Genomic DNA, 22,607 nt, shown 5'->3' on the forward strand with positions numbered 1-22,607 from the left:
GCAGTACCATGGACATAACAGAGTATACTGTTTCGCCCATGATACCCCCCATGCGTTGCCATTCCTGAGGACTCAGGTGTTATTCCTCTTTACCCAGTAAATTTACGCCATATCCTACCCTTCAAACCGAAACACACCCATGCAAACACAACTGCTTCACGGTTGAAACACGAATAGGACAGAGGTACCCAAGCAATCGACTTTTGTACAAAGTCTCCCTCTGGTTGAAATAAGTCGGCTGAAATAATAATAATAATGTAAATAAATTATTTATCTATCTATCTTATTTCACGCTGGAAAAGCTTTGGATTAAACCTAGAACTTAGTATGCTCAACATATCAGCCGATGTTTCACCCACGCGGGCGACCTCAAGCTTACAAAGAAGCGTTGCCTCCCACGGTACACGCTAGATCCTTTGACTTACAAAATCAACGTCATATGAATTAATGTTAAAGGAATTATGTAACTATTTAGAATATTATGAATAATATATTTTACTGAAATAGGTGTTTTTTTTTTTTTCTATGGGTGATAATGGAATGGTAACCCCACCCGCGCTATCGGTATACACCGGCGGGGCACCAGTGAAAGATGATAGGTGAGGATGAAGCAGGCCAGTTAGCCCATCGTGACGAATTCAATAAGAATTGTTCACGATGGTTTCCAGGAGGAACCACGTGGAGGTCGACTTAAAATAGATATCGCTAGCAATGGGGCTGTCAAACTACATTGCTAACAACCCCTTTCCCCCTACTGAAACAGGTGTTATCTTGCCGAAGTCCACGTCACTGGTTTAATAATTAGATTTATTTTGTTTAATTACCGCTACCATTAGTATGTGTGTGACTGCCAACACTCGAAGATTGATCACCACTATCACTACCAGAAGTTCCACAACCTTCCATATTAGCTGTCAATCTTCGACTGCCATTTTGTTCACGCACGTTTTGCGACACGTGTGTCACCTCTAAACGAGGCGTCTTCAGGCAAATTAACTTGAATTTGAAAAATTAACAGTGTTAACTGTTCGGCATCCAAATCCAAATGGTGATGAATTCACTTGGAATTCAGCGGGATGGTTTCCAGGGGGGACCACGTGGAGGTCGACCTTTTTGGGCATATCGCTAACAATGAGACTGGTAGTCCGCATTATTAACAATCCCTCCCCCCCCCTCAACTCCATTAGTTCTAAATCGATTTTGAAATCCTTATTTTAACTGTAAGAATATATTTACATATTAATCCCATCTAAATTCTAACAAACTCGGTTTAATACTTTAGTTTCTAGATCAAAACAACTGTGGTTTTGTCACAATTGAACTCGGTTTTTTGTGGGACACAATCTTTAATTATTTACGTCGATTCGTTCCCAAAGTTCTTTCACGGAAGTGATCATCGAAATAAGGCCTGAAGGTTTTTGAAAGACACCGGATAGCAAATTGCGGATCGTCCCTTCGAAGCCCGAAATATCTCTTTGTGGCATCGAACTTCGTCCGTGACGTATTGAGCCGGTATCCCCACATCCGCCGGCAAGTTCAATAAACAATTTCCTTTCAGAGATCAGTTCATTTTATTTAACAATACCCATTATACATGGCCAGTCGTAACCCAGTGTTTATTTCAAAAATGGACAACTTCTTTCGAAGGGCGTAGTAAAATTTTCACATGTAGTTACATTTTCTTAGGAGATTTTGCTCGTAATTTTGTATGTATCGATTTGGGAAGTAGGTAATCATTTGTGTACGTATTAAGATAAAATATATACCAGATTTGAAGTTAAGTTTTTGAGAAAATGACTGCAACTACCTTGTTTAATTAGGTGTAGTACTTTTTGATTGACATGAATTCTAGAAATGTTTGTTTAGACTTCTATTGCTCTTATATAGAAGGCCTTTCATGTTTATACATATATGTGTATGTATAAAGGGAATTTGATGAATTACCGTCCCGTTTCGCTAGAAAGACGAGACGAGACGTTATGACGTAAGGCACTGTACACCCCCTGAAGAAGACTTCCGGACGAAATCGACAAATAACTGTCGGAAACGATAAACATAATAAGTTTATAAAATTTCCGTTATACATATATAAATATTGTTTAAAATATTAACAGAAGTTTGTTTGTAACACTTTACTGTACAGTAAAGTCTTATATTACCCTGATTTCTTAAGAATGCTTTACTAGGGTAAAAGAATGAGTACAATGTACTTATCACATAAAAGAGATCTCTTCCAGTCAACCTTTGAATGTCTGATAGAAATTGTGAATTGGTGGAGACAAAAAGTTATAGATACGAAAAAAGAAATAGAGAAATAGGTGTTACAGTTACAATACAAGCACCAGATTAATACTGGACACATCTTAATAATATCTAATATCTAATAAATTCTCTACCTACCGACTTGCGAAACAATATCACTGTTAAAAACATAAAGTTTAAACTGAAAGCTTATTTACTGTCCAACCTTGCTAAAACAGCAGAATATTAATGTAAATATTGACATTTGAGAACCAAATGTAAAGTATCACACACAAGCCCAAGAGGTTTAAGTGGTACTAAAAATCCAGTTTTTTTTTAATGTATTTATGCATGCTAATTAAATAAAAAAAGAAAAAGGATTATATCTTTATATATAACACTTTAAATATAACACTTTAAATATTCTAAATAAGTTTTAAAATTAATAAGAGTTTACATATTAATTTTCAACAGAATTAAAAAAAGTAAGATTCTTAATTCGATTGTAATTTTTTTTTTATTATTATAGTTATAAATCGATTTGGAAAATTATTTTTTTATCTGTATTTATATACATACAGCGGGACTACCATGAAATGAAATTCCGAATTTTCGGACTCAATTTCGTGTTTTTGTTTATACTAAAATCGGACCAGTAAATGGAGTTTAACATTTCGTTCGTCATACATCCTACTATAAAAGTCCTAAGAAACGTTATTTTAACATTTTTAATATTTCCAAACGGCATGTGTGTTATGCAATTTTAACATCAAGTTTGTGTTTCGTTTGGCTTCGAAATTTCGGAAAATATTTCATGGTAGGCCCTCTGATTGGCTCAGTACAGATTTTATCAAAATCGATTCTTGCAGTTTTGTTTTTAGGAACACAATCTTGAATTATTTTTAAATATCTCCCACTTCTAGATGTCATCAATAATACATAATAGCAATAGTATCGTTGTGTAATTAGCAAAACGCACACAGACAAATGACCGATACCAGTCTTAAAGGAAGGGGCAGAGGGGGGTGGAGGTACAACCGGGACGGCATAGGATCAAAGAATCAGTAAAGGATCGAATCAAATTCAATTGGAGTGAACACGAACACCGAATCCCCTGTGACCGGGGGTAAATTTGCCCAGGGATAGCTGAGTAAAGGGTCACAACATGGTGACCTTCTTTTTTGCTGTCGGGGTGGGAGGGATTGGGACGGGGAAGACATCAAACACTTCCCTAGAGACGCCAGGTAGGTGACATGTGTCATTTCGTTACACATTATTTTGGAATTATTTGAATTTGGAATGTGGAATTTTATTTCATCGAGTTACTATATATATATATATATATATATAAATATGGGTCACAACTGCCTGAACTGCCTTGTAAAAGGGCGGTAGGCTCTTTTACAAGGCAGTTAAGTTTCAAACATTAAGTTCCCTTAGTCGCCTGTTACAACACCCATGGGAAAGGAAGGGGTTATTCTATGCCGGGACCATACGGTACGGTTATGTATGTATACTCTACGAGTATATACAATATCTCACTATCTTTTACCCGCGACTTCATCCGCGTGACCGGGATATGTTTACTGACTTTGGAGTGGCGTGGCGTGAATTTACTGGGTACAGAGGAATAACATCCGAGTCCTCAGGAATGGCAACGCATGGTGGTTATCATTGGCGAAACAGTATACTCTGTTATGTCCATGCTACTGCTCATGTCTATAGGCGACGGTTACCACTTTACATCAGGTGGGCCGTCAGCTTGTTTGCCATTCTAAGTTGTATAAAAAAAACCATCCCATATAGTACATATATACCAAATTTCATAGCGATTGGTTAAGCCGTTAAGGCGTTACGATGTAACAAATAAACTCACTTACACAAATGTAATATTTGTATTAGTGGGGTTTATTTGGGACAATTTTCGACACCTTGTTTAGGTGTAAGTGGGTGGAAACTGTCCGGGAAACTAGTAAGGTCAAAGGTGAACGCTCCACGCCTGCATACAGCTGGATCGATCTACTGGAATTAATAACATCTATAACTGTTTTAATATTGAAGCAACAGGCAGCACGGAAACTGGGGCATGGTGTTATTAATCTATTTACTCGTATTAATAGATCAACATCGAAAACTGTCGTTCATAGACGGTTATCTTTTTTTTTTTTATTTTGTCTATTATAAATGTGAAAGTTTTTAACGGCCATGTATATTGACAACATTCTTGCCAAGCGTAGCAAGTATTAGTAAAACCCCCCTTAAGGGAGAGGCTATGTTCACCAGTGAACACTTAACGGCTGATGCAATAACATGTCTATTTTCAACCGACTTAAAAAAGAAGTTTCACTCAATTCGAGTGTATTTTTTTATGTTTATTACTTAATAATTCCGTCAGTTGCACACCGATTTGGACAAAAATCGATTGCTTGGGTACCTCTGTCCTATTCGTGTTTCTACCGTGAAGCAGTTGTGTTTACTTGGCTGTGTTTCGGTTTGAAGGATGTGATATGGTGTGAAATTACTAATGTGAGGAGTAACACCTGAGTCCTCAGGAATGGCAACGCATGGGGGTATCATGGGCGAAACAGTACACTCTGTTATGTGCATGGTACTGCTCATGTCTATAGGCGACGGTTACCACTTTCCATCAGGTGGGCCGTCAGATTGTTTGCCATTCTAAGTTGAATAAAAAAAATTTATCCCATAGAATGGTTTTCCATAAATGAAATCTTGTAGAACACAATAATTAATTATTTATATCAAAATGGCCGATAAGCGGACGATCCATCTGATTGAAAGTGGTAACTATCATCTGTACACGTGAACTACGGACATCACAGTATACACTGTGACGCCTACGGTAGAGGCATTTTTACTCATGGCAGAGGGCATTGGTATTTTTCAAGTTTTATTTTTTTATTTGAAACTAGAGGTACTTGTCAACTACGAGTATACTTTTTATTCGTATAAACGTCAGACCTAACAAAAACTTTAGCTGCTGAAGTGTTTTGTCTCTTTTCTTTTGCGCTAATTTCTCAATTTGAAAAACATTGATAGAACGCTCTAATAGCTAAAATAGGTTTGTAGGACGTTTTAGTTTTTATAAATGAAAGGGTATGTTTCACCGTTGCGGTGAACACAACATTTGATATGCATATTTCGCCGAGCATATTAGAAATCACCTTTTACAGGCTAAGATAACAAAGGATACAGGCTTCTCAAGACCTATATCTGGAGTATAGCTTTGTAAGGATGTGAGACGTGGACATTAACTCAGAAGGAAATGGATAAACTTAAAGCCTTTGAAATGTGATGTTGGATAAGGATAGAGAAAATTAGCTGGAGGGATCGAGTTAGCAATGAGGAGGTCCTGCTTAGGGTTAAGGAAAAAAGATAAATTATTAGAACTATTGAGGACAGAAGGGGAAAAATGTTGGGACACTTGATACGACACGACGAACTTATGAACATTATAATAGAAGGTAAGATAGAAGGAAGGAGGGGAAGAGGGAGACCGAGACATAGTTACATCAGGCAGATCAAAGAAAAAGTTGGTGTCGTGTCGTATCAAGGGGTGAAGAGACTCGCTGAAAATGGTAGTGAGTGGCAAGACCTCCACCGACAAGAGCGCAACTCTTAAATAGGATAGATAGATTAGAAATCAACGTGGTAGAGGGCGAGCCTACCGCTGTCATTGGGATTAATTTGATTTGTATTTTAGTATTTTCTGTCATCGGAAATGTAACCGGAAATTTTAGAATAACACTATTTTTTTTTATTTTTTTCATTTCATTAGGCATACGTATGTTGTTGTATTAGCTGTTTATTGCCCACTGCTGAACTAAGTCTTCCCCATAAGGGGAATTTTGCTAGTAGTTCCCACGCTTGGCAGGCGGATTGGCAATTGCAGTTTGGCTTTTGTTGATGTTTTTTCCAGAGGGAGACTTTGTACAAAAGTCGATTGCTTGAGTACCTCTGTTCCATTCGTGTTTCAACCGTGAAGCAGTTGTGTTTGCATGGCTGTGTTTCGGTTTGAAGGGTGGGATATGGCGTGAATTTACTGGGTACAGAGGAATAACACCTGAGTCTTCAGGAATGGCAACGCATGGGGGGGTATCATGGGCGAAACAGTATATTCTGTTATGTCCATGGTACTGCTCATGTTTATAGGCGACGGTTACCACTTTCTATCAGGTGGTCCGTTAGCTTGTTCGCCATTCTAAGTTGTATAAAAAAAATGTTTTAAGAGGGACGCTGCTGCCCATCCCTCCAACATAAGCTCCCTTAGTCGTCTCTTACGACACCCACGGCAAAGGAAGGAATGGCCTAATTTATACCGGGACCACACGGCTATATATAATATACTATGAGTTTATAATAAATTAAAATAATATCCATTCGTTCACGAATGGTGGATAGGGGTCGCTACCCTCCCCTCCCCTTTCCCGTTGTGCAACAAGTTCGCTGTATCGATCCATTCCATTACTCAAATATGAACACGTCAATTTCAATTATTATTTAATAGCTGTATCCCACGGCTTCGCTCGTATGAAACTGTATTTTATTAACTGTCCACTGCTGGACATAGGCGTACCCCATAAGGAGGAATTCCACAGGGGGGGTTTTGCTAATTGTTGCCACGCTCGACAGGCGAGTTGGCAACCGCAGTTAGCCTTTGGTGATTATAGCTCGACCGTAAAGTTCCCTTGGTTACTCCTTAAGACATCCACGGGAAAGACTGTACGACGAATCAGTATAAAATGTATCCTAAATTCTAAGTTTTTTTCTAATGTCTGATAATGAAATGGTAACCCCGCCTGCGCTGTCGGTATACGCTGGCGGGGTACCAGTGAGGGATAATAGGTGAGGATGAAAGCATGACAGTTAGCACATCATGACGAATTCAACAAGAATTGTTCACGATGGTTTCTAGGGGGAACCACGCGGAGGTCGACCTAATAGGGCACATTGCTAGCAATGGGGCTGCCACATTGCTAACAATCCCTTGCCCCCATGTACGGTACTAGGCTGGTACAAATTCCATTCAATTAGCTCAGCAACATAGGGGCGCTTGCATATATTGGGATCAACGGGAGCTCACACAGTCCTTTGTATAGCCATCATTGTCGTGCCACGTACGCGGCAAAATATTAAATTATTCCTTTTCGAAATATTCTGAACTCGGATAAAGTTTTATTGGAAGCAAGCAAAATTTTCGAGGAGGTCGACACCACAAGGTATATTGCTAGCAATGGGACTGGTATTCCGCATTACTAACAATCCCTTTCCCCCTGACGAACCATGTAGGACAAATCGTCATAGTCGTAGAATACTATAAAGTTACATATAAAGATCCGTCAGTATTCTACGACTATGACGATATGGTATTATTAGTTTATATCTTGGACCGTATCAATTCCCTTGAGATAACCAGCCTCTATAGGTATTTTGCAGTAAGTCAGTTCTCTTACTGCAAAATACCTATATAGATATACCAGTAAAGGTGACTGTTATAAACAATTAGAAACCCTGCCCTAGTACTAAGGGCACTAGACGAGGGTTTACAAACAGCCACGTGACATTTTTGTTTTTTTTTTTGGATGAAAATGGAATGGCTGTCCTGCCTGCGCTTACGGTATACGCTGGCAAGGCACCAGTGAGGAATGAATGGTGAGGATTAAAATGCAGGTCAATTAGTCCATCATGACGAATTCAAATGATTAATTAGTCACGATGGTTTCCAGGGTGGAACCGCGTGGAGGTGGACCTGGTTGGGTATATTGCTAGCAATGGGATTCTCAGTATATATATATATATATATATATATATATATATATATATATATATATATATATATATATATATATATACATATATATATATCATCATATCATCCTTTAACTGTCCACTGCTGAATATAAACCTCCCCCTTGGGGGGTTTTGCTTGGCAGGCGAATTGGCAACCGTAGTTAGGCTTTAGAGATGTTTTTAGAGGGACGGTGTTGGCCATCCCTCGCCTTCCTTTAGTCGATTCTTACGGCATCCAAATTATAGTGTTACTATAGTATAAATAATCATTTATACTATGGTAACGATCGTACAATTAGTAAAAATTTAGTTATAAATCTGTACTTTTTAAGTTGTATAAAAAAAATTACGTACTGTTTTCAAGAGTCTTGATCGTTATTTACTATATTGTTATAAATCCCCATCTATAATTTAAATTCCCGCCATATTTTATAAAAAAGCAATTAAAAAAAATTAAAGTTCCATTTTTAATAATAGCGACAAAATAAGCAGCCTTTACTTTTTCTTATTGTATTTATAAATTGCCAGTATTTAATAAATAATTTAAAAAAAGAAATATTATTTTGGCGCGACTTCGTAAATCGCTGTTATTAATATCTATTTTTTTTCTAATTTTGTTGCAGGACATTCACCCTGCTGACTATATTTTCGCAATGTATGGGTGAAATTAAAGTGCCGACTCTAGCATGGAAGAAGCAAAGAGGATTGACTATTATATGGTTTCCTCTATTCAAGTTATTTCCTGTAAGTACGATTTAAATTTAAATTTACATCCGAACAATTCATAAATATTAAATACATGATGGTCAATATAAATGTGAGTAAAATACATAGCTGTTAAAAAAAAAATAAGAATTTACATCTCTTGTAAATAAATGTAACAATTAAAAATTACTACGGCCACGCCACTGCAATCAAAAACATTTCTACGTAATCTATGCAATTGTCCTATGCAACATTAAGAATTTAAAGAAATAAATGCAGTTGTTATACGGTGTTGATTCAATTGTAATTTTTTTTTATATATATAAAAATATACTTAAGTATTGTGTATTTTAGTAAATTACTATATATATAAACCCTTCTTTGCATGACTTTTTTTATTGGTGAAATAAATCAAGGTGATATAATATATATTCAAATTAAAGGAAAAATGGTTAAAAATTCAATTTGACAGCTATGGTTTTTTTTTTTCTGCAGCGGACATTAAAAAGGTATCCGGACACTATCAACTTAAAGTGAACTTGTTCTTTTATATAATTTTTGGGCATTCAATGTTATGATGGAAATTTCCACCATTGTGCAAAGAAGGGTTAATATGTGAATTTTAACTAGGTTCTACTAACCATTGTGATAATGTGGATAATATGCGGCGTGCTGACTGCGACCGATGTGTTTCCTCACGGCCACCCGGCCAGGACCGATCTAAAAGTGAACATCATCGAGGACGCACCATGGTTCCGGGTGCCATATCCAGGTAAGATTATGGATAACCATAATCTGTTTTTTTTTATACAACTTAGAATGGCAAACAAACTGACGGTCCACCTGATGGAAAGTGGTAACCGTCGCCTATACACATGAGCAGTGCCATGGACATAACAGAGTTAACCCCCCATGCGTTGCCATTCCTGAGGACTCAGGTATTCCTCTGTACCTAGTAAATTCACGCCATATCCGACCCTTCAAACCAAAACACAGCCATGCAAACACAACTGCTTCACGGTTGAAACACGAATAGGACAGAGGTACCCAAGCTATCGACTTTTGTACAAAGTCTTCCTTATGGGAGTTTAATGAACTTCTATGTGGGTAATAGTACCCTCATAGAAGTTCATTAAACTTCCATCGCTCGGAATATACCCTATACCGAGTTTGTACTTCCTGTCGACATTCTGAAAGTAATGAGGACTGAAAAAACATTATATTTTCACGCTGACATCAAAAGGAAAATCATGTAAAATATTTTCATAGCAGGTACTTATATGGCAGTAAAAGGTGTCAAATTACCAATGACAATTTTAACCGACTTCAAAACTTCGAGCGTTTCTCGATTAGGTTGTATTTTTTTATGTTTGTTAACTCATAACTCCGTCAATTGTAAACCTATTTGGATTTTTTTTTATTCTTACAGATTGGTTTCATAGACATTTTACCAAAATCGGTTTAGTACTTTAGTTTTTAAATCTAAATAACTTTTTTTTTGCCATAATTGAAGTCGGGTTTCTTTTGTAGACAACAACTTAAATTATTCATATGGCTTTTGTTTTACTATTTCAGTACACGCTGGTCCCAAAATTTTTTGACTTCTCTCTTACAATTTCTACTAATAAAAAAATATGGCTAAACCATTATAATCATATAATAAATCATATCAGCCTTTAACTGTCCACTGCTGAACATAAGCCTCCCCCTTGGAGGGATTTTGCCAGTAGTTGCCACTCTTTGGCAACCGTAGTTAGGCTTTAAAGATATTTTACGCTGTTTCCCATCCCTTGCCCTCCCTTAGTCGCCTCTTATGACACCCATAGGATAGGAAGGAGTGGCCTATTCTATGCCGGGAACACACTATGTATATATACACACACATTTTTTATATCATTGAGGTGTTAAATAAGCATACGGCCTACCTGATCGTAAGTGGTTACTGTAGCTTATGAACGTCTGCAATACCAATACTAAATTTCCTGTCTATTACCAGAGGGAGACTTTGTACAAATGTCGACTGCTTGGGTACCTCTGTCCCATTCGTGTTTCTACCGTAAAGCAGTTGTGTTTGCATGACTGTGTTTCGGTTTGAAGGGTGGGATACGGCGTGAATTTACAGGGTACAGAGGAATAACACCTGATTCCTCAGGAATGGCAACGCGTGGGGGGTATCATGTTTGCCATTATAAGTTGTATATAAAAGCATTACGCACTTCAGAGAGCTCATTCCATAACCTAAGATTCATGATAGAAAACATTCATGCATTCAAAACAACATATTACAAACATTATGAAGTAACTAACATAAGTTTTAAAAATAAAATAAATATGGGTCTACCTGTTGTTAAATAACGCGCGTAGCAACCTGCAGCATTTGTTTTTTTTATTTATATAGTTGTTGCAGTGTAAACTTTTAATATGTAAATTATATGCAATTGTAACCCACATACCTAATAACACTATAATAAGGAGGTCTCAATTCGGATATATATATATATATATATATAACACCTGAGTCCTCAGGAATGGCAACGCATGGGGGTATCATGGGCGAAACAGTATACTCTGTTATGTCCATGGTACTGCTCATGTCTATAGGCGACGGTTATTACTTTCCATCAGGTGGGCCGTCAGCTTGTTTGCCATTCTGATTTGGTTGTAATTTGCATAAAAAAAATTAATTTGGGAAATTATTTTTATCGAAAAATATATACTTACCATATTGGTCCTATAGAAATTTCATTAAAATTAGTTTACTTTTTAAGTAAAAATAACTAATTTTGTCTCAATTCAAGAATTTTTGTGAAATACAATATTAACAGTGGCGTAACAATAGGGTGGCAGAGCTGGCAAAATGCCACGGGCCACCGACCCAAAAGGGCCCCGGCTCAAGAGGCCGCGAGCTCGGAAATATATATATATATATATATATATATATATATATATATATATATATATATATATATATAAATAATGTTTTTTTTTACATTAAACCTGAGTATTTTATTATACTTGAATAGTTTTTTTTTACTGATAGGGCCTCATCAAAAGAATTTGTCACAGGCCCCAAATGGTATAGTTACGCCACTAAATATTAATTATATTTTGAATAGTAAATAATTAAATCAATCATTCAGCCATTAAATTTAATATATTAGAAATACATTTCTTACCTTCATATACCTTCATTTCCATCTGAATCTGCCCTTTTCAAATACTTGACAAAGTTCAAGAGAGAAAGGTTACAATCAATCATAATATTTCTCCTTAAAGGTTTGATCAAAGGGCTAAATTTCCTTTTTATTACGGCATCGAATGTCCCACCCGGCTGTATGACAGCCGACCTCACGAAGTTCACGCCGGAAGTTGTCCCTTCAATACCACTTCATACTTTAATTGTTCTTTAATTCTTCCTGTTAAGCTATTTTCCTTTTTGTACGATAATTTATTTATTTATTAAACTTTAAAACACCTAGATAGTGTAAATGGCGGACTTAACACCATATGGCGTTATCTGCCAGTCGACCGTGGACAGGAATAACAGAAAATATAATTGACGGTGCAACGTAATGGATAATATTAAATTAAAACATAAATTAAAAAATAACATAAATGTAATATTTATTTATTTAAACTTTAATGCACGGTAAAATTCTATGTGTGTACATTTGGCGGACCTAACACCGAACGGTGTTCTCTACCAGTCAATCACTGGGCAAACCGAGAAATAAGTAGCCGATGCATTTTTTAAAAAGACTAAACAATAAAGTAATATTTGATAAGTTCATATAATAAAAGGGAAATACTAGCATCAGACAAAGCAAATTGTCTAAAATATCACTATACTATAAATAATCTTTATGTTATGACAATAAAAAATAATATGTTTCTTTCATTTTTTTATACAACTTAGAATGGCAAACAAGCTGACGGCCCACCCGATGGAAAGTGGTAACCGTCGCCTGTAGACATGAGCAGTACCATGGACATAACAGAGTATACTGTTTCGCTTATGCTAAATGCGTTGCTATTTCTGAGGACTAAGGTGGTAAATTCATTCTCATATCACATCATTCAAACCGAAACCCAGCCATGCAAACGCAATTGCTTGACGGTAGAAACATGAATGGGACAGAGGTGCACAAGCAAACGACTTTTGTACAAAGAATTCCTTTAGTAAAATTATATAAAATAAGATTTCTTGGATTCTTTGGATTTCGCTTGGATGCAACCTGATAGAAAGCAACCTCTATGCTAGTAGTGAGGCCACGGTATACGTGTACTTAATTGTTATACCATCGTAGTATTAAAAATGTGTCTAAGAATAATATAATTTTGTAATTTTCCAAGGACAATGGGGAATGCCGACTGTAAGCGTGGCCGGCGTCCTGGGCATGTTGGCCGGAGTCCTGGCTTGCACGGTGGAGTCTATCAGCTACTACCCTACAACAGCTAGAATGTGTGGTTAGTGATGCCGCTATTTTCTTTATAACTAGCATTTTACTATAGTTTGTATTGTTTTGTGTGAATTTGGAAAAAGACCCTTTTAGATCTTGCTTACGTTGTATAAGAAACTTCTTTGTAAAACCGTCATGCTCCTAGATATATTTGTTCCGACGATACGCAGAAGTTTATCAGCCCGAAAGGGAGTAAGAATATTAAGCATGGGTGTTATTAAGATTTTTTTCAAGGCACTCTCTTCCACGCACAACCTCTCTTTGGAATCAGCTTCCAGCAACAGTATTTCTGAACCGATACGACATCATAACCTTCAAGAAAAGAGCATATTTCTTTTTAAAAGGCTGGCAGCACACCTGCAATACCGTTGGTGTTGTGGGTGATCATGGGCGGCGGTAGTCATTTACCATCAGGTGAGCCGCATACTTGTTTGCCCCCTTTGTTATAAAAAAAAAAGATGGTTATATGGAGACCTAGAAAGATGTAAGTCGTTCATAGGGGAGTAAAAAGGGACGGATGGAAGAGCGAAATATTGCGCAGACCGTAAATGATCGATACTAATATAAAAAAGAAGAGTATGTTTGGCTGTTTGGACGGGTTAATTTCTGGAAGTATCAATTTACAACATTTGAATTTTTTTACATGTTATAACTTTTTTTTTATGCAACTTAGAATGGAAAACAAGCTGTCGGCCCACCTGATGGAAAGTGGAACCGTCGCCTATAGACATGAGCAGTACCATGGACATAACAAAGTACACTGTTTCGCCCATGATACCCCCCATGTGTTGCCATTCCTGAGGACTCAGGTGTTATTTTATAGCTTACTAGCTTTTACCTGAGACTTCGTCGGCGTGACAAGGATATGTTTACTACCTAGGGTAAAAAGTAGCCTATATCTTCCTCCGTCTATTATATTGTGTTTGTATACCAAATGTCATAGTGATTAGTATAGCTGTTAAGGCGCTGTAAGGTAACAAACAAACAATCTCACTTTTACATTTATATAATAATAGGTAAGGATGATGAATGTTAGGCTATTCCAGTGTTTTTCAACTTTTTTTGTGCCATGCTCCATTTAAATATTTCTAAAAATTTTATGTCTCCATACATAATTTTTCCTGACAAAGTTTATATGACGACTCTAATCGCCCAGGTGATATTTTGGTTACGTCAAAGGAAATTATACCTAATAAATATTTACAGCATTTTTTTTATTTACTGTTTTTTTTTTATGTTACATTTGGCACCGATACCTACTCGTAGCATTGCAAGAGGGTTAAAATCGCTTCGAGTCCATTTTTAATCCCCCCCCCCTCCCCCTTAATTATCAAATTGCCCCCCTGTGAGGTGTGGGCCCCACGTTGGGAAACACCGGGCTATTCAATAACGTGATACTTCTACAGGTGAAGCCGCTGGATACAGTAAGTATGAGATAAAGGCAGGAAAATTATGACTGTTCAAATTGATTTACGGATGAGTTAAATATATTTACTTTGAACCGAGTTCAGCAGATTGCAGTTAAATTGCAATTAATTGATGGTTATACGATTTTTGATTAATGACATGTATCCGATATCCAATTCAAGCCAATTTCGACCTACTAGTATGATTAGACGGGCTCGTAAAATTTATTTAGCTTCACACAACGTCCTTTATTACAAATAATTTTAGATTACAACAAGTTTTTATACGTACCTAAATCCAAACATCGAAATAACCATCAAGATACATTTTTTTTTATTCAATTTAGAATGGCAAACAAGCTGACGGCCCACCTGATGGCAAGTGGTAACCGTCGCTTATAGACATGAGCAGTACCATGAACATAACAGAGTATACTGTTTCGCCCATGATACCCTCCATGCGTTGCCATTCCTGAGGACTCAGGTGTTATTCCTCTGTACCCAGTAAATTCACGCCATATTCCACCCTTCAAACCGAAACACAGCCATGCAATCACAACTGCTTCACGGTTGAAACACGAATGGGACAGATACCCAAGCAATCGACTAGTATTATTACAGATTTATTGGAGTTCCTTTTAAATACAATATCTTACCAACTTATTGTCACAACAAAATTGTTATGTTGTTGGACTTAGATAAAGAAAATTATCAAATAATCTTTGTCCAAAAACCGCTTCACATACTTCTGTGTACTCACCACCAAATCCTTCTCTGTTCAGGCTGTGCGCCTACTGAACTCGCTGCCACCTTCTATACGGAGTGCCCAGTCCTTATCTTCGTTTAAAGGACAAGTCGTATTGCATTTTATTTCAATGTAGTTACTATTTTCCTTTTTTCTGTAATACTTTACTAAATTCGTCATATTTATTTGTGTGTACTATGTATATCTGCATGTATGTATATGTATTAAATATTTTTGTGCAATATAGTAGGTTTTGTATTTTATGCGCGTACAAATTATTCACTAATTATATTCTATGACTTTCTATATTTATTTTGTTTAATTCCGCTTACATTAATAGGTCTATGTGGAACTAGTAACATTTGAGGATTGATCACTTTTATTATTAGTGGAAATTCTATGACTTTCTATATCAGCGATCAATCTCCGACCATTATTCTTTCAGTACACGCTCATGTTGCGACACGTGTTTTAACTTTAAATGAGTTATCTTCAGGCAAATTAATAGATCACTGCTCAGACTCTAGTGTGCGTGGACTGAATAACGGTTGGAGATTGGAGACTGACTAATGTGTAAAGTCGTAGAACTTCTACTAATAATATTAGAAGTCAATTCTCAAATGCTAACAGTTGTAAACTAATGGTAGTGGAAATAAACTAAAACTCTACCAGAGAGTTCGTACAAAACTGGGGTACCTCTGTCCCATTCGTGTTTTTACCGTGAAGTAGTTGTGTTTGCATGGCTGTGTTTCGGTTTGAAGGGTGGAACACGGCAGTGAATTTACAGGGTACACTGGAATAACACCTGAGTCCTCAGGAATGGCAATGCATAGTGGGTACCATTGGCGAAACAGTATACTCTGTTATGTCCATGGTACTGCTTATGTCTATAGGCGACGGTGTCCACTTTCCATCAGGTGGGCCGTCAGCTTCTTTGCCATTATAAGTTGCATAAAAAAAACTAAATAATTCTAATTGACTAACCGGTAAGAATATTTTGCAAGGGAGCCTGGTCCCTGAAAAATGTTATAAGTCGCATATTATATCTTCAAAAGGGGGATAAAGAGGTTTCTTCAGGGTCGGCAACGCACGCGTAATACCTCTGGTATTGCAGGTGTTCATAGGCTACGGTAACCACTTACCATCAGGTGGGCCGTATGCTTGTTTGCCACCACAGTGGTATAAAAAAAAGGTATACTCTCAGACATGTCTTTGCGAATAATTAATAGCTTCGCTCGTATCTTGGGGTGGGGATCAGGTAATTTGGGGGCAAACAAGGCTCACCTTTCCTCTCCAATTAAACACATTTACGATGTGAAAATATATTTTATAATTTTCCTAGCTGCACCTCCTCCGCCTCTCCACGCCATCAATCGAGGTCTTGGCACCGAAGGTCTGGGCACAGTATTGGCAGGACTCTGGGGTTCTGGTAACGGAACGAACACATTTGGCGAGAATGTTGGAGCGATTGGTGTCACCAAGGTATAGTAACTAACATGTCCAGTTGATATTTTTTATTATTATTTCAGCCGTTAGCTGTCCACCGCTGGACAAAAGCCTTCTCCATAAGGGGAGTTTTGCCAGTATCTGCCACGCTTGGCAGGCGGGTTGGCGACCGCAGTTAGTCTTTTACAGATATTTTAAGAGGGACGCTACGATCCGTCCCTGTTCTCCCTTAGTTGACTCTTACCACACCCATGGAAAAGGAAGGGGAGGCCTATTCTATGCGATTTGAATACTATTTGCACAACAGTTGATATTAACAAAAAATAATTGTATAATTATACATATATTTATCGCCGCGTGGTCCCTGTATAGAATGGACTATACCTTCCTTTCCATGGGTGTCGTAAGGGGTGACTAAGGGAACTTAACGGTCGAGGGATGGGCAGCAGCGTTCCTATCATCACCGAAGCCTAACTGCGGTTGCCAATCCGCTTGACAAGCGTGGCAATTACTGACAAAACTCCCTTCTCTCCAAAAAGCCCTTATGGATGAAGTCTATGTTCAGCGGTAGATAGGATTCAACAGCCGTAACAAAAGTGTTCCTAGTAAAATAGTAAAAAGTATAGATATAGAAAACTATAACTCGCCTTCTCACCGAACATGGGGGAAATTGATCATACTTCCATAGATTCAGATTGGCGGATAGTTCCAACTACCAATGTATATATATATATATATATATATATATATATATATATATAAACATCTACAACTGTAAGCATGGACGAGACGTTATCTAAAAATGACGTTAAACACATGTTTGAGAACGAGGCACACTAGGGACAGATTACTGAATTTTGAAAGGGCTTAGCCGAGGCTTGTGGCAAGGGACAATGACTCAATAAGTTTGAAGTTAATACCGGACATGACACAGAGAGGACTTTACATTTTTATACATATTTTATGCATTTTTGTTTTTTGTTACATTTTATTACTTTGAAAAAAGGGGAAAAATTACATTTATATTTTAAACAGATTAGAAGTTTGTCGCATTGACTATAGCGACAGAAACTATAGAAGTAAAAAAATATATCCATGGTGCTGTTCACTTTTATAGGCGACGGTTACGACTTTCCATTAGGTGGATCTTTTTTAATGGAATGGTAATCCCGCCTGCACAGGGGGGAAGGGGGTTGTTAGTAATGTGAACTACCAGACCCATTGCTAACAATATACGCTGTCAGGTCGACTTTCACGCGGTTCCCCCTGAAAACCATCGTGCTGAATTCCAGGTGTATTCATTATGGTGTGCTAACTGACCTGCTTTTTCAGGGGGGGGGGGAGGGAGTGTTAGTAATACGGACTAGCAGTCCCATTGCTACCAATATACCCTGTCAGGTCGATCTCCACGTGGTCTCCCCTGGAAACCATTGTGCTGAATTCCTAACGTATTCATTACGATGGGCTAACTGACCTGCGTTTTCATCCTCACCTATTCCTATATATTCCTCACTGGTGCCCCGCCAGCGTATACCGATAGCGCAGGCGGAATTACCATTTCATTATTATCTATTAAAAAAACCGCATATGCGCTATTGGTATACGCTGGCAAGGCACCAGTGAGTGATGATAGCTGAAGACAAATCTATCAGGTGAGTGGACAGACTGTTTGTCATTACAAGTGCTAAACAATTTCTACCAGGTGGGATCGAGACGCGTGGTGCAATGGGCAGCCGGTCTGATGGTGCTGCAGGGAGTGGTCGGTAAACTGGGCGCCGTGTTCATCATCATACCTCAGCCCATAGTCGGTGGACTGTTCTGCGTTATGTTCGGCATGATTTCCGCTTTTGGTATGTGTGGTTTAACATATATTAACTTAGTTTAAATTGTGAATGACTGCAACAATTATTGTTAAGCTAATCAAAACTCGATATTGGTTGGCACATCCATCATACTGTTAAATTTGTGTTGCTTTCTTTAAAGATGGGAAATTGGAATGGCAACCATATTTTTTTTATACGACTGAGGTGGCAATCAAGCATACGGCCCACCTGATGGTAAGCGGTTACCGTAGCCTATGAACGCCTGCAATACCAGAGGTATTACGCGCGCGTTGACGATCCTGAAGAAACCTCTTTACCCCCTTTTGAAGAACCCCATGCTGTAGTCTCTTGGGAAAACCTTGGCAGGGAGCTCATTCCATAACCTGAGTGTTCGTGGGAGAAAACATCTGTGAAACCGTGTTGTACGCGACCACTTAGGCTGTAAGGTATCAGGGTGAATTCCCCGTCAATGGCAAGCCATATTATGATAGAAAGTGGCCGTAGGCATCATATTGAGTAATTCCTCTGAGCACAATCCGTTGTACAAGCGGTAGAATACGCAGAGTGAGCCAAAATCTCTCCTAAGACTCAAGAGTTCGATACCGCTTGTGAACCTGAGATCATCGATAATTCTCAAAATTTCTCCTAAGACCTAAGGGTTCGATACCATATAAACCCCCTAGGAGGAGGCTTATGTTTGGTAGTGGACGGTAGAGGCTGATCATATGATGATGATGAATATTCTTATATCATCACTTCTAGGCCTATCAGCCCTGCAGTACGTGAACCTGAACAGCTCCAGGAACCTATACATCATTGGGTTCAGCCTGTTCTTCCCGCTGGTGCTCACTCGGTGGATGTCAGCGCACAGCGGGGTCATTAACACGGGCGTTGAGGCCCTGGATGCTGTGCTTCAAGTGTTGCTGTCAACTTCTATACTGGTTGGAGGAGTGGTTGGGTGTCTGCTCGATAACTTAATACCTGGTAAGTATGTTACCTTAATAATCACGTTCATGTCCTTCTCTTACCTAAACCGACAGAGAAAAGATGTTTTTTATTTGTCTACACTAATATATAAAGAGGAAAGATTTGATTGTTTGCAATGGATAAACTCCTATATTTACCAGAGGGAGACTTTGTACAAAAGTCGATTGCTTTTATCGTTTTTTTTGCATTTGCTCGTGAAGCAGCTGTGTTTGCATTGCTGTGTTTCGGTTTAAAGGGCCATATTCTACCTTTTAAGTTAATAAAGTTATAAATTATTGAATTTAAACGAAGATAAAAACTTGCCATGCTAATGTAGGTACGGACGAGGAGCGCGGGCTGGCCGCATGGGCGCAGCAGATGGCTCTAGAGGCGGGCGGCGCCTCCGAGCACGGGGATACCTACGACTTCCCTGTTGGCATGAGTCTCATACGCAGGTATGTATTCTTAATAGTGTTTTTTTTTTATAGAATGAAAATGGCATAGTAATCCCGCCTGTATTTTTTGGCAGTAGTCGCCACGCTTGGCAGGCGAATTGGCAACCGCAGTTAAGCTTTGGAGATATTTTAAATTTAATAAATATTATCATTTGTAATTGCAGATGGAAGTGGACAAGTTATCTACCATTCATGCCAACATACGAAACTGGCAAGTTTACTGCGCTATTCCAAGGCAAGAAAGAGAGCTGATGGCACCAGCTTGACAAACAGCGCTGGACTTTACCAGGGACATACAGAATTACAGTTTAGCCGATTGAGTTAGATAATTGCATTAAGTTATAGATAAATCTAAATTAATATTGTTACAATAAAAACTAAATACAAAAATAAAAATAAGTCGATCGAAGTAAAAGTATTTCAAAAAATACATGAGAGGTATTGATGAAAAAATTTCTGTATATTTGTTCGCGCAAAACTATTGGGTGCGCTTTCCACAGTTATTTTCCTGAGTCATGCACATAACAGAGTGTACTATTTCGCCCATGATACCCCCCATGCGTTGCCATTCCTGAGGACTCAGGTGTTATTCCTGTGTACCCAGTAAAATACTAATCGTAATTACGTCATATCCTACCCTTCAAACCGAAACACAGCCATGCAAACACAACTGCTTCACGGTAGAAACACGAATGGGACAGAGGTACCCAAGTAATTGACTTATGTACAAAATCTCCCTCTGATAAATTTAGTAAAACACACAAAAAACAAGCTTAATTGCATGATATTGCAAAACCTAATGTTTCGCATCGAGCCTCGCGTGTAACTTCCGACAATAGTGCTTTCGACGGCAACGTCGCAACCAAAACAAACGTTTTATTGCATTCCGGGAGGAGCGGAAAAGAAAGAAAGAAAGAAAAAGAATATATTTCGTGACATACATATAAACATTACAACAGCTAACAATAAAAGTAATTTCTAGCAAAAAAAGCAGTAAAGAAAGGGAGGTAAATAGTTTTATTTGTATACACAGAGAAATAATAAGAGCCTACTAGGAATTAGAAATGCATACGGCAAGAAAATAAACGAAAATGCATCGAATAAAGTCGTATCGACACCATGTGACCGCTTGATAATTAAAATATGATGTGTGGAAATATCATAAATACACACTGTTGTACACACAAACGACTACATAATATTAAAGTAGATATAGTAGATAGATAGATAGATAGATAATTTATTTACATTACTTACAGCACACAAATTACAATAAAAAAAAACATACACATAATAAAAGAGATAAAAGAATGAAAATAAAAAAGCACAATAAAAAAAAAATATATATATAAATTAACAATCTCCTTTCTTTCCCTTCCTTCATGCGTGTGCCATAATAACACAAAATGGTCACATCTCAGTTTATTGCTTTGCCCTTAAAAGAGCAAAACACTGATATTCTGATATTTTGCTATGGCCAAGATAAGTAAGTACTTAATAATAAATAACTACCGGTTTAACTTATGTGTAATTTGGTCGAAAAACTTCGACTAGTTTCGGGACCATTAAGGAGTCTTAATCTTGAGCGGCTGTGATACGAGTGTGAGTTTAAAAATAAAATATAAGGCAAATATTAGTCAGAATTCATGATAAATGTAATTAAATTGTCATAATACAAAAAGTGGATTAAATCTGTTTTGTTACTAATAATAAATGTGTAGTTTAATTAATAAACGAATAAAAAAAGCAGGAGATTTTTAATTTAACACTATTTTTTGTATGCTTGTTACCCAATATCTTCTATAATTCTGCGGCTTGGATGGTTCTCCTTGCAAGCAATATTATAAGTTATCAAATTTTACCAGAGAAAGACATTGTATTGTACGTGTGTCCCATCTGTGTTTCAGTTGTGGAGTAGCTTGGCATGGCACCGAATGAGGCACTGAATGAATGGCAATGAAATTACAGGGTACAGAGGAATAACACCAGAACTTAGGAATGGGGGGGGGGGGAAGAGATTATTAGTAATGACTTACTTTCATCCTCACCTATCATCCTTCACTGGTATCTCGCCAGTGTTTACCGTTAGCGTAGGTGGGGTTACTATTCTATTATCATCCATTAAAAAAAAAATCATTAGGAACGGCAAAGCGTGAAGGTGATACCCATGGAATTGCTCATGTCTATAGGCGACAGTTACCGCTTTCCATAAGGTGGGCCGTCAGCTTGTTTGCCATTCTAAATAATATAAAAAAAGCTTTCTCTATAAAAATAATTGTAAACTTTTGCTCCAGTCTTTAATATATTATTTTATCGACTTCAAATAAATGTGTTCCACAATAAAGCTGACTTTAATTGTAGCAAAACCAGTTTTAGATTTAAAAACTAAATTACTGAACCTATTTTGATAAAATTTTAATGGTACCAATTTATAAGTATCATCATCACCTTCCTACCCTTATCCCAATCATTTGGGGTCGGCGTAATAAGATTTTGTCCATATTACAAAAAGATTTGGTTTTTAGTTTTACGACTGTGGCAGTGTGACGAAA

The 22,607-nt window shown here is 37.6% G+C and overlaps 1 protein-coding gene across 1 annotated transcript in view; it reads left to right on the forward strand.

Annotated features, from left to right (window-relative positions):
- The window catches only part of LOC113517691 (solute carrier family 23 member 2), a 33,604-nt gene extending 11,205 nt beyond the window's left edge, over positions 1-22,399 (forward strand). Inside the window, exons 7-14 of the mRNA XM_052893676.1 lie at positions 8,673-8,793; positions 9,385-9,526; positions 13,108-13,221; positions 16,708-16,847; positions 18,514-18,661; positions 19,397-19,618; positions 19,938-20,055; positions 20,220-22,399. Coding sequence (XP_052749636.1) covers positions 8,673-8,793; positions 9,385-9,526; positions 13,108-13,221; positions 16,708-16,847; positions 18,514-18,661; positions 19,397-19,618; positions 19,938-20,055; positions 20,220-20,307 — 1,093 coding nt within the window. The 3' untranslated portion in view covers positions 20,308-22,399. The remainder of the gene's footprint in view (positions 1-8,672; positions 8,794-9,384; positions 9,527-13,107; positions 13,222-16,707; positions 16,848-18,513; positions 18,662-19,396; positions 19,619-19,937; positions 20,056-20,219) is intronic.
- The last annotated feature ends 208 nt before the right edge of the window (positions 22,400-22,607 follow it).

The sequence above is a fragment of the Galleria mellonella genome, unplaced genomic scaffold, assembly GCF_026898425.1.
Source record: "Galleria mellonella isolate WM207_F2 unplaced genomic scaffold, CSIRO_AGI_GalMel_v1 utg116, whole genome shotgun sequence".
Lineage (NCBI taxonomy): Eukaryota > Metazoa > Arthropoda > Insecta > Lepidoptera > Pyralidae > Galleria > Galleria mellonella.